This window comes from Lissotriton vulgaris, chromosome 1_1 (assembly GCF_964263255.1).
Source record: "Lissotriton vulgaris chromosome 1_1, aLisVul1.2, whole genome shotgun sequence".
Classification (NCBI taxonomy): domain Eukaryota; kingdom Metazoa; phylum Chordata; class Amphibia; order Caudata; family Salamandridae; genus Lissotriton; species Lissotriton vulgaris.
The window spans coordinates 596,404,343-596,418,029 of record NC_141685.1 but is presented as its reverse complement, the minus strand read 5'-3'; the positions used below and the strand labels follow the sequence as shown (position 1 = coordinate 596,418,029).

The 13,687-nt window shown below is 47.3% G+C and overlaps 1 protein-coding gene across 2 annotated transcripts in view; it reads left to right on the top strand.

Annotated features, from left to right (window-relative positions):
• Positions 1–13,687, top strand: part of SYDE2 (synapse defective Rho GTPase homolog 2) — a 155,640-nt gene that overhangs the window by 80,455 nt on the left and 61,498 nt on the right. For both annotated transcript variants that reach the window (XM_086954060.1, XM_086954062.1), the window contains one exon: positions 2,957–3,083. In XM_086954060.1, the coding sequence (XP_086810186.1) occupies positions 2,957–3,083 (127 nt within the window). The remainder of the gene's footprint in view (positions 1–2,956; positions 3,084–13,687) is intronic.

Genomic DNA, 13,687 nt, shown 5'->3' with positions numbered 1-13,687 from the left:
TTCCTATATTTCTCTTTCCATCCTTTTCGGCCTTTCTGTCTGTTTCTCTGGATCAAAGTCTGATGATGACAACGAAGTGCTGGTACCCACCAACAACAACCGCAGCACAATTAATTAAGGGCCCTCTGGTGGGGAAGGAAAGTCATTTAAACTACAGAAAGTAAATAGGGCTTTAAGCACCTGTTTACTTTTTGTTCATTTGCCCCGGTTAGGTAGGGCAGTGCTATAAAAGAGATATCCACTAACTTTGTGTAAATGACGTCCATTGTATCACCTTTGAATACTGTCTAAACGCCAGCAAAACGATGCACAGTTTTATGTCAGTATGGGAAGTCGTGGTCACAACTAAAATAATTTTGCCTCATTTCACATAACTTGATAGCACGCAAAGTAAGCATGTTGCTTTTTATACAGTCTTCAGTGTGCTTCCATTGGTTTTGAGTCCTTTAGGAATGAAAGGTGTTGGACTCGCATGCAATTTAGGTTTACGTGCACTTTAAAAATTGATATTTTTCACAAATATTTATTTATTGCACTTTTATTCTCGCAAATTGTTACCAATCTAGGGGCTTCCGTTGAAGCTGAGCATGCCTTTCATCGCCCTGAATCTGTTCAACTGCCCGCCGTTTTTAACTGACAGTACACTGCTTTTCTACCTGACAATAGAAAGGTTACACAAAGACGAAAGATTAACAAGGTGACCGGAGAGCACAGCGGAGCCCCCCCTCCCATCACCACAGCCGCCACTTAGAAAATGAAATTGGGTCAGGGCTTTTTTAAAGCAGAGTGTTGTAAAACACTGTTATGGTTTCCTTTCACGTTAATTGAATTCCCCATCTGGCTGCGGCAAGGTGCGTGCGTAGATGTTTTAAATTACAATGTGACATGGAGCACCTGGCAGCTTAAGAGCGCGCCTTCAGCAGCTGCCTTGTGTAAAACTGCCTGACATCTTGAAACCGCATCCCGCGGTCTCCCCCTGAGAGACCGTCTCTCTCTCTCTCTCTCTCTCTCTCTCTCTCTCTCTCTCTCTCTCTCTCTCTCTCTCTCTCTCTCTCTCTCTCTCTCTCTCTCTCTCTCTCTTAAGTACCCCCCTGCTCCTTGGTTACCTGCTGTTGTGCACTGCGCAGCCTGGGTACAGGTGGTGGTGTTAGCTGCCGGTTAATGGACGATGAAACACTCTGTTAACTTTCTGTTTGGTAGCCCAAGAGTAATTTGTTTACCAATATCAATTCAGGAGTTTTGTGGTAATTTTTTATATGTACTGTTTCACATCATAAGTAGGGGGTCTTTCTGATTCCTATTGAGGTATCCTTGCACCTCATTTCCTTGTGAAGTGATTGCAATGAATTAAAATGGTCCTGTTCACCAATGGGACTGCACCTGTATCCGGCCTTTCTACTGATGCTTCTGCTTTTCGTGTTGTTAAGGTTGGAATCCGTGCCCCGCACTTTAGCATGGTAGAGCTTGTTTTTATCGCAGGGCTGTTTTCATGGTTTTATGGTTTGACTTTGTTGCCTAAAGGTACCAAATAGCTTCTCAGAAATTCAAACCAAACCTAGGATTTATATTGATACCAAATGACATCATGTTCATTACCAATTGTAGTATGTTTTGGTTGGTATTTTATCTCCTAGTGTTATATATGCCCAGTGGTATCTACAGCTGATCTCACCTCTTGGACACTCTCTTGAAAATTTCTTTCTTGGCACAAAACTGTCCTAACTCCTCTGGAAGTTGATCACCAAAAATGGATATGTTGGCCCTCTTCAGAAAGTCCACAGTATGTTGACCGACGACAACCTACCATCTGCTTTTCAGCAAGAGCACAAAAAAATCATTGTTAATATGGCATTGCAATAAAAAAAACCTCAGTGTTGGCAGAAGGAATTAGCTTTTGTTATGAGAAGCAAAACTGACATCCTCACATCAGCTCCAGACTCAAAGAGCTACCACATACCTGGGTTTAGTATAGTGTCTGTGATCTGGAGATCTTTGCATTAAATTCGCAGGAGCAAGCAATAGACAAAGTTGGTTTCAATTGGTAAATGAACATTTTTTAAGGTGGCTCAACCATGAAATGATTCATAAGCCTTCGAGTAAAAGAAAATAAAAATGTAGGAATTCACTGCATTTTTTAAACTGGTCCTATTTCCCAGAAATCCGGTACCATTATTGCTATTGTTTCTTCTCGCTCAGATATTGCAGTGTTGCCATTTGTCTTTGCTCTTTCAAAGATTTTCCGAGGTAAATTTTGCTTGTGACCTTGTTCATGCATCATGTGATTTCAACTCTTGACCAAATCAGTAACTCTCTTATAATTTCAAATAATGAATAATATTTGACACTCGATTAAGATATTACGGAGAATTGCAGCTCTGCTAAATGTCCTGAAGCTATGTGCACCGGTTTATTTATAGTTTGGTCTGCACCTGTGAACACCCTGTAGGCAGAGACATTTTAAGGCATGGGCAAAATAGGGAAAGCGCAGGAAGAACCCTCACCTTCAAAGGGGCCCCTAGGAAAAGGAACGTTCTCTCTATCTCACGTATATCTATTTAATCATGTCAAGCTTTAAGGTATTATTCAAAACTGTTTGGCATCATGAGTGCTTAAACTGCAAAAAATGGGTAACAAAACACATATTTGTTTAGAACAGCATCTCCAGCAGCATGTCTTGCCAATGGCCCCGAAAATCCCTAAAACAACACTGGTAGTAGGTAGTCTCTGGCTGTGGAACCAAACTATCACCAAACACCCAAATAATTTCAGAAATTAAAACGACAATTTTAGAAAATTAACACATTGACGCCTAAAAAAGGAGATTGACAGTTTTATTTTGTAGGTTGTCTGTGCCATTTTTCATGTTGTTTAAATTTGTATACTTGGCTTACTTTTATTTAATTGTCCTTATTAGAACTGAATTCAGTCTAACATATGGGTTTGTTTTTATTTCTAGGTAGTAGGCTTGTATCGACTTTGTGGTTCAGCAGCTGTGAAGAAAGAACTTCGAGAGGCTTTCGAAAGGGATAGCAAACATTTGGTTTTGTGTGAAAACCAGTACCCAGATATAAATGTTATCACAGGTAAATATGGGAATGATTTCTGCATTGTAAAGGCTTCTGAGGCTACTGTTTAGGAAAGTCAAGAGCTTCACATTGAAGGAGGAGCATATTTGTAGGTAAACAAACCATAACATTAATCGAAAATAAATCAATGATATCGTTTCCAAAGACAAGCATAGCCTCTCACGAAGAATATCTTTAAGTTGATGCCTTTAATCTCAGCTTTGTGCAGTAATGGGGAGGTCAGCTAAAAACATGAAAGATCATCACTAGATTTTATTACTTCCTGACTAGTAATTGAAGGTGACTTTAAGGTCGTTGGAAGGGCCACATAATGGAAGTGCTCCATGCCTTCAGGATTTTAGTTTTCGACCTCTTCAGGGGAGGAACTTTACTTTCGTTCCTCTATATGAGTATTTGAAGCACTGAATGATATTTGAATGACTAAGTCTTTCTCTAGACTGACAATAACTTGTGCATGATCTGCATACATTCTGGTAATGCTTAGTAGTTCTGATGTAAGATCAGAGGTGGTTGAGTCGCAGCTAGTCTGGGTTTGTGTTTTGATCTCTTTTCTTTTTCTAGGTCTCGCCTAGGTAGCTCATGCGTGGTTGCCTCAAGACATTTTGTTTATATTCAGTGGACTTACACCCCATCCATAGCTTACCATTGGTTAGCTTAAGGCGTCGCTCTAATTTGCTTAGTTCCCATTTCTCATTGTATGCCTATGTCATGCCCTCTTGCTGTGTTTGACCCTCCTCTGGAGCATTGACCAACTACTTGTGTCCTTACACTGCCCCTGTTTTTGGAGCTACTTTTTAGTGATGAAGCACTCCGAATACGAGTGCTTGTGTCTTCAGGCCATCTATCCTATCGGCTTCTTAAGCATGTTCTTCTTCCTCTTACTTCTTGTACCCCTCCCTCCACCCCTTCCATGTTACTATTATATCCTTCCTCCCGCTCTGTCCATGTTTCTTCTTTGCCCACCCCAACCTCCACTTAATGTTGTTTCTTTTAATGTTCCCTCCGCCCATGTTTCTTTCTGCTACTACCGACCCCGTCAATGTTGTTTCTTTAGAACATTCTCCCCCGGCCACCATCTATGTTGCTTCTTTTCCATCCCACAACTCTGCCCGTCTGGTTCTCCCCACCCATCTACACCATCTCTGTTTCAGCTCCCCCCTACATCCGCTCTGTCACTGTTGCAGCTTCATCCCCACTTGCCCCATCCCTGCTGTAGCCCCCTCCCCATCTGCCCCATCCTTGTTGCAGCTCACTCCTCACCCGCCCCATCCATGTGGCAGCTCTTCCCAACCAGCCCAAACCCTGTTGTAGCTCCCTCTACACCCGCACCATCCCTTTTGCAGCTCCCTCCTCACCTACCCCATCCAGTTTGCAGTTCCCTCCCCACCGATCCCTTTTGCAGCACACTCCTCACCCACCCCATCCCTGTTGCAGCTCCCTCCCCATCCACCCTATCCCTGTTGCAGCTCCCTCCCCATCCCTGTTGCAGCTCCCTCCCCACATGCCCTATCCCTTTTGCAGCTTCCCTCCTGCCCACACCGTCCCTGTTACAGCTTCCCTACCACCACGTCCCTGATGCAGTTTCCGTCCCACCCACCCCGTCCATGTTGCAGTTTCCCTCCCACCTACCCCGTCCCTGTTGCTGCTTCTCTCCCACCCACCACGTCCCTGTTGCAGCTTCCCTCCCACCGACCCCACCCCTATTGCAGCTTCCCTCTCACCCACCCCGCCCCGTTTCAGCTTCGCTCCCACCCACCCCACCCCTGTTGTAGCTTCAACCCCACCCACCCCGTCCCTGCCGCAGCTTAGCTCCCACCCACCTCGTCCCTGTTGCAGCTCCCTCCCTTACTGCCTGTTCCAGCTCCCTCCCGCCGAGTCCCTGTTGAAGCTCCCTCCCCTCCTACCCCATCCCTGTTGCAGGAAAATTCCCTCTCTTCCTGCCCCTTGTTGCAGCTCCCCTCCTGTCTGTTCGTGTTGCAGCTCCCGAAAATTCCCTCCCGCTCGTGTTGAAGCTCCCTCCCCTCCCGCCCTTTCGTGTTGTAGCTCCCTCATACCCACTCTGACACTGGTTCTTCTCCACGTTTCTACCCGCCCATGTCTGTTTCTTCTCCCTCCTCCTAACAGGGAAAAGGGGGGAAAAAAGCACCCAGTTTTCGCTGCTTCAAAGGTTTTTTTTTTTACCGTCTGTCTCTCCGCTCCCACCCGCCCTCCCATTCACAACTAACCCGGCCCTCCCATTCCCGACTCCCACCCTCCTTCCTGTTCATAACCCCCACCCTCCTGACAACGCCAATAGCTTGCCCATGCGCGAGACCTATTGACTTTGCCAGTACTGGTTCTAAAAGAGTTAGCAAACCCTTTGAAATCTTTGCTGTTTGAGAATACATAAATCGTGAGCGAATGTGAGAATTGCAAGTTGCTGGCTGCTTTTATTCTCAAGGCTCCATATGTATAATATGAATTGGTAATGAAAAGTTCTTAAATTAGGATTTTTTCCAGCCCCTTGGCAATAGGTGAAGAAAATATCTGATCTGGTGGCTCCAGACTTTGCTAAAGTGTAGACATTTGTGCTAAAAGTTTGACTGATATTATCATGAAAAAGTACTTGAGTCTTCTAATGAGAGAATGATGATAACATTTATATGCTATTGCGCAAGCAACAGACTCTTCTTTGTTATGTTTTGTGCATTTGTACTATATGTTCCTACCATATGTATGGCCCCAAGCACTCTTAGACCTGGGGCACACTTTATTGTCCTGGGATTTTCTGTTGAATGGAGTCATATGTTCTGTTAACTATTTTCAATATTTCTCCTATTGTTTATGTATGAGACATATTGGATAGTAACCCTCAAGGATGGGGTAAACAAATGTATTCTTTAGAGATTTAATATTTTGAATATTGGCCCGCTACATTCAGTCAAGGACCTGTGCAAAGCATGTTTTTTGCATGAATGCATTGGCAGAAGAAACACATAACTGTTTGTTTCATTCTGCTGGGTTGAACCGTTGTCCTTTGTTAGGTATTGGGTGCGCGTCAGAGTTGGGTTTATCTTTCCTCATTATTATCGTCTTAGTTTGGTGGCTGTTAAATATTTAACTTGGTGGAGTCATAGTGCGTGAGCAGATGGTGGCTTGTCCGTTGACACTCTTGAATGACACTACTGAAAGCTACTAGATAGTGTGATGCTCTCTACCTTCAAAGCACAGTTGAATCTTCCTACCTCAACAGTGTGATGAAACTGCTACAAAATGGTAAATCTGCTTCTATGAGAGTCCAAAAAGGAAAATATATTTTCAGTTGGTTACTTCCTTGATGGTTAAAGCGTAGCATGTTGACATATGACTTGGTAGTAATTTGTATTGCTGCCATAGGTTGCTATGGGAGAAGTGGTGGCTAGAGGTAATGTTTGTTTAGCAAGTATTGCACCCCATTCATAATAGTAGGGGCAGTCTGCTAAAACAAATCTTTTGCATTGTTACCTTGTGCACTAGTGCACAATTGAGCCATTGCGCTCAAGCCTTTGGGTTGGTGAATTATACATATGTATTTCAGTATTACAGTTAAATTGGCCAATATTGTACAGGGTGGGCGAGCAAGTTTTAGCTGTTGTATTAGTTGTTCTTAGATTTTTAATCCCTAGATGGCAGGCTGCCTTGTTATCTCATCTAAAACACCTCTCATTCAGCCACCGATGTGCTGACGGAATGCAAGTGCTTTTGCTTTTTTAAAGAGTTCACACTTTTAACTATTTGTCAGTCATGGGTGAACAAGAGACATCTTAGCCGAGGGTGGTTCCTCGAGTGGTAACTAGTTGCTGACCTTTCCCCACAGTCACCTGTGGAGATCTATGTTGGCAGACAAAAACCTAGTGGTTGCAGACCTGGCTAGTGACTAGAAGCAATTCTGAAGTTATGATTAAAGCAGTGAGAATGTAAAAATCTTTGCTCAAGGACAAATTTCAAGTTGATATTGCTTGCTGCAAAATGCCCACAGGCTATGGTGATAGCGTTCACTCTTGAAGCTACAGAGCCCACTGGCTACAGCATTCTTCCCTATCTTATGATCTCTGCGTTGATTACGTCTGTGCCATGTTCACACTTGTATTGCCCCCTGTCAGTAGAGTAGAATGTTGGCCAACCACTGAAGGCTTAATATAAGGCTTAGTTCATCTGTTTTTACTTTTTCGGGGGGGGGAGGAGGGGGAGCGTTGGGGGGCAGTGCACTCAATGCAGATAAGCCAATCCGGAGCACTGGCAGAAGAACTGCAGAATGACATTAATTTCATGACTGCTGCATGCCTTTCCACAGTGTACTAGTCTCTACCGCTACTGTGGCAAGGGGATGGCTCTCAAGGAAAGTCCTCCATGGATTACATAGTGGTACCCGAGCAGAGTTATGCCCTGTGTTACAGGACTACAATACACGATTTTGTCTTGTGAATGTCCGGAGGTTTGTGATATAATACTTGAAGCAATGCTCTTTTTGTGCTTTGGTTGGTGTATGAAGATGGTGAACCTGCATTTCAATTGGCTAGGTGCGCCCAAACAGGGTAGCAGAGATCATTGCCTTTTTACAATATTGACTATAATATTACTCGTATTTACTAACATATACATATGCTAGAGTCAGCAAGATGGCAATATAGCATCATATAGAACCTTTTACAACCTCATCAATCAATCCATATCCAGATTCTGATTGGTCATCTGATCCCACTGTTCACAACTTTCAAAAGAGCTTCTTTGTATCTTTCAGTTTAAAGAACTCGTACATTTGGAAGTCTGTCATATGTTTTGCATCGAATATAGTGGCTTGACTCTAAGCTGTTTTAGCATGTTGTCATATGAGCTGCCCCTCATAGACTGTATGTAGAAGACTGCATGTTTGTGGAGTGCAGTGACCCGCTGTGCTTTGTCATTATTCACATCACTGTTCACGCTTTAGTTAATCATGAAGAGCCATTCACTAAGATATGACTGTATTGGAGCTGAGGTCAGAACTACAATGCAGTCCTTTAAAGGTCCCATCTTTTCATTCCCTACAAATGTAAAGATCACATGGATGAGAATGGCGGCGTGCATGCATAGGTTTCCTTGGCTGTAGATGTATTTATAGCATGCTAGGAACAATACTTGTGACTCTAAAACTTTAATTAGAGCAGTTGTACTCACAGACCCGCATTCACGTATTTAATGCTAAAGTGCACAGGTGACATTCCCTGTTATCACCACAGTACAGCAGAACTGGCACGAGAAAATGCTGCTTAGCGTCTCACACAATGCATGTTATGGTGACTTTAGAGAAGTCAACTTCTCTGCTAAAGCCAAGAGTCCTTCTCTAAGTAATTTTATCAGACTACATGGATTTAAACAATTGTAAGCGTGTTCTGGTTGAAAGCCTTCCTTAAACAAAACAGTGTAGCATAATCCATATAAGAGGATGTATCTGCATTGATTAATATGGAGTTTGTTACCATTGTTGAAGGATGCGAGGGGCATCACGAACCACTTGCGGCTTCACTTCTCATGAGCAATGGCCTCTCCTGACACTCAACGATGGTAATAAATATAATCTGCATGTATAATTGTAATGATTGATGTTATGGGCCCTGGGCCCTCATGTTAGGCGCAGCAAGGATGGACACGGACACCAGGAATGAGTGGTAGGAAAGGTCTTGAGCACGTGCGCTCAGCCTCTTTTATTGGCAGCGTCATGTGACACCATGACGTCTGTGGTGGGTGGGTGTAGAGTGTGTTACATTACACAGGAACACTAGAACGTGTCCTCACCAAGTCACTACATCACTCCCCTTTTTAATCAATGAAAAGACCCAACTTAATAATTCACATTTGGGGAATTAACTTATCTCAGGATGCAGTGAAGTGTTCAGTTCCACCAAGCTTTTCTATCCGCCGCAGCTTGGGAATGGGCAGATGGAGTTCAGTCTGTTTCGGGGAACTTTTGTCCGCTTTAGCACAGGTTGGTGGTGCTAGATGGAAACAGTCTGTAAACGACTGGGTAGCCCCTTTTTCCTCACAGTCCTTGTGTTGTTGACTTCCGTGGTACGGGTGCGGTTGGAGTTCTTGCAGTTCGCCGTGAAATGGATGGTTACGTACCAGTTCGGCCTCGGACTCACAGTGGGGACCTATTTTGCACTGACATCTTCTTCACTCCTAACTGTGGCAACGGCCACGCGGATTTCTTCCTTCCATTGGTGACTGTGGCAACGGCCACGGGGATGTACTTCTTTCTGCTCTTCAACTGTGACAACGGCCACGTGGAATAGACTTCCTTCCATTCTTAACTGTGGCAACGGCCACGTGGATATACTTCCTTCCATGCTTAACTGTGGCAACGGCCACGTGGATATATTTCCTTGCGCTCTAGCAGTGGCAGGGGTGCCACATGTCTCTCCTTTTCTTCCTTTCTTTTCGCGGTGGCAAACGTGCCACTCAGATCTCTCCTTTTCTTCCTTTCTGTTCACAGTGGCAGACGTGCCACACAGCTCTCTCCTCTTCTTCCTTTCGTTTCGCAGTGGCAGACGTGCCACACCGCTCTCTCCTCTTCTTCCTTTCTTTTCGCAGTGGCAGACGTGCCACACAGCTCTCTCCTCTTCTTCCTTTCGTTTCGCAGTGGCAGACGTGCCACACAGCTCTCTCCTCTTCTTCCTTTCTTTTCACGGTGGCTGGCGTGCCACTCGGATCTCTCCTTTTCTCCCTACCTTCCTGTTTCGCGACATCACTCGGTCCGATCTTGCATCTTCTCTCCTGACCTGGCTCCTCCATGCAGGGCGCGCCCGCTGCATGTGTGATCCTGGTTTGTCCCCGACTGGAACACTTCCTCCTTCTTCCTCAGCTTCCTGAGATGGTGTCGCGAACCCTCATCTCTAGATTCTTGTTGGTGACGTTCGTGGGATGGTGTTCAGAGACCTTGACTAGGTCAAACGTCCTGGACCATTTGGCGGTCCGCTCCTGCTGATGTTTTGGCAGGTTTCTTCGGTCGTCCTGCCGGACTTTCTGATGTAGTTTAGAGAACCCGTCGCGGGTCATACTTGGTACGCGATCTTTCTGTGGATCGGCTTCTGGGGGCGCCACGCTTAGTGGTCGTCTTCGGTAACTGTTCTGCACTGTGGCGTTACCTGTGCCCTTCTTCCATCTCGTGGGGGCTGTGCCTTGCCACGTGGCGTGTTATCTGCGCCCGTACTTTTCAAGGCTCTCGGACACTTGTTGCGTGTCGTCGGTATTTGCAGCTTCGGCTGGCGTCGATTTCTTGCTGCTTTGGCTGACGTCCGGTACTATGCTGCTTTGGACCGTTGGGTACTTGCTGCTTTGGCTGGCGTCAGGTTGTTTGCTGCTTCGGACCGTTGGCGGGAGTAGTTGATGCTGCGGTGATCCCCTGTGGCCACTAGGAGTCACTTCTCTCCCCGTCTTCTGATCTCGGCAGTTATTTTTTTTCCTTGATCGTTCCTCCAGTGCTCGGCAGTCGTTTTCTCCAGACGTTTTGTCCTTGCTTGGATGCTTGGTGAGGTGTTGATGTTAAGTGAGACATTCGCGCCTCTTCCCACGTCGCTTCAGAAGTGGCATCCGCCGACTCCTTGCTGGTGCGTGTGGGTGTCTTCTGCGCAGAGCGCGCTTTCTGGATTCGGGCGTTAAGGTGCTTTCTCTTGGGGCGCTACTCCGTCTGTTGCCTCTAGATGGTGCTTACTTCTCTTGGGTTGTTCAATGCTTGTTTCAGTGCTGGTGGATGCTAGTGCACTATTGCTTTTGGCCACTGGGTGGCAGTGTTGCTGGATTTGTGAGCAGCCTGTCTTGTCTTTCCCTGGTGTGCCTCTACTGCTTCAGTGCACAGGGGGTTGGAGCTGCTGCTGTGAATGGGTGAGTCGCTTTTCTTTGCTTTAGGTGTTCACAGAAATGTACTGAAGCATGAATGTACTGAAGTCAGGACGGCTTTGCAAAAGCACAGTTTATTTCCCTTTGGTGTTGTGCAGGCTTTGATGCTGGGGGCAAATTTGGCAGTCTTTGTGGGTGCACCGGTGGTTCCTCTTGTTTCAGTGTCCCGGTGGGGCTTATGTGAACTTTGGCGGTGTTGACCGCTTTGCCGGCACTCTGCCCCTCACGGAGCACTCAAGAAGGGGGCTCTTACGCTGACGGCGGCGCTGGCCTCGTGCAGACGCTGCTGCTCCCCTGCTCCCGTGCACTCTGCTCCTCACACGGAGCACACGAGGAGGGGGGCGCCTCCTGCTCTTGGCGGCGCTGGCCGCCTGCAGACACTTGCTTCACCACTCTTGCTACCTCTCCCCGTCCGCAGCCGCCTTGGCAGTACTCACGCGGGCGGGGGAGAAGTTGCTTCACTCCGGCGGGGGAGCGCGTCGCTCCGGTCACTCCTCCCTGGGCGGGGGCGCTCGATGCAGGCCACGGTTGGGCTCCGTCGGCTCTGTCTTTATGGATGTTCTTGGTCCGCTGGCCCCACTTTCGCCGGTCTCCCGCCGCTGCAGCTTCTACACGCACACGCTGCGCGGCGGAGACCTGCCTTGCTTCTCGCAGGCCGCGGGTGGGCTCCGCTGGCTCTGCAGTGACTGTCCTTCACTGGGCGCTACCGGCGGGCCGCGGGTGGGCTCCGCTGGCTCTGCAGTGACTGTCCTTCACTGGGCGCTACCGGCGGGCCGCGGGTGGGCTCCGCTGGCGCTGCTTAGTCTCTTCTTCGCTGGGGGTGCCGCCGGCAGGTCGCGGGTGGGCTCCGCTGGCGCTGCTGAGTCTTCCTTCGGTGGAGGTGCCGCCAACAGGTCGCGGGTGGACTCCGCTGGCCCGGACCACGTTGCGAGGGGGTTCGGGAGGCGGTTAGCTACTCCGCTCCCTCCCCCTCGTTGCTATTGTTACTTTACGGGTCCGGCCGCCTTCCCTTCACGCCGTGGCTTTCTCAGGGCCCCGCCGCTTCCGTTACACACGCGGCGGGGGCAAGGGATGACTCGGGCAGGCCGCGGGTAGGCTCCGCTGGCGCTGCTTATTTACTGGCACAGTTCATGTTGGGCACTTCGCCCCTGGGGCTCACCTTCGGCCGGCGGGCCAGATGCTGCGTCGCGGTCGCGGCGGGTGGACTCCGCCCGGCCCGTGCACCTCTCTGGTGGGGTTTTTGCTTCGCGGCCGTCTCAGGTGGGCTCTGGGCGGTCCGCTCATTCCTGGTGGCACTTGTTGGTGGCGGCTGACCGGGTGGCTTCGGTCGGCTAGCTGTTCGCCTCTTGGTGGCTGCTGGGCTCCGACGTGCTCACCGGCTACTCGGCTCGCTGTGCCTCGCTGCAGGGGGTGCCCCTCAGGCGGGCACTCTCTCCCCCTTTTCCTCAATGTAGGGTAGTGGCACGCATGGGTTTCACTACCGACCTCGTCGCCATTGTAATGATTGATGTTATGGGCCCTGGGCCCTCATGTTAGGCGCAGCAAGGATGGACACGGACACCAGGAATGAGTGGTAGGAAAGGTCTTGAGCACGTGCGCTCAGCCTCTTTTATTGGCAGCGTCATGTGACACCATGACGTCTGTGGTGGGTGGGTGTAGAGTGTGTTACATTACACAGAAACACTAGAACGTGTCCTCACCAAGTCACTACAATAATGTGTCTATAAAGACATGATATGGATTAATGTAGTAAGCCCATTAAAGGCATTAGTTACTCTGGATACTAGGTTTGAAGTACCTTTAGAAAATCTCTAGCTGTGGCGCCTTTTATGCATGTATTTTATGACATAGGCAATAAAATGGGTGGCGTGGGTGTCATTAATGAAAGGATGTCTATCCGTGCCAGTGGTAAAAAGCAGGCTAATTGAATTGAAATTGCATTTATATAGCACTTACTAACGCTGACAAGGCACTGAAGCGCTTTAGGGGGAGTAGCATGCTACTCGGAAGCCCAAAGCTAGTGGTCAGTTATGTGATTATTAAAGTTATTATTGCATGCTAAAGGAAACGATTACATGCCTTAGTTTATTTTGTGGTACAATAGTGACAGGTATGATCATTCGAGGGAGGTATATGAGAAGCCAATAATAATAAAAAAAAATAGTTTGAAGACAGACAGGCTTGAGATTTAAGAATGGTTTATATAGGAGAGGCATATAAGATAAGCAGAGGTGCATTAAAAATAAAGGAAAGAAATAGTATTTCAAGGTCAGGAAGGATTTTAAGGAATATAGCAGGTAGTTTTTCTAGACAGCATGCAATCTGTGGATGTACATCTGTGTAAAGAAATTGTTTCAAATTTTGCTCTAAAGGGAAGTAATTTTTAGGTCGAGCCTTTGCAGCGCATGTGCTGCTCTGCGAGGCATGCTGTACTGAGGTAGGGACTTGAAGCTCCGCCCAGTCTCCGCTCACTTTTTTCATTGGCTTGTGCTATTGTCCACTGTAAACTGTGGCTATAATTGGTCGAAAGGCTTAGTAGTGCATCCTTAGTGCTGCCTTGTCTCATTTTGTAACCTCCCATGGCGACACCCCCTGTTATGTGTGTTGTTGCTCGGTAGGCTTTAATTAAAGCCTCGGAGCGCTATTTTCTCAAATATCTTTGTTCTGCCTGCTATTGCAGGCAGGACACGCTCTCTCCTTACTCTTTT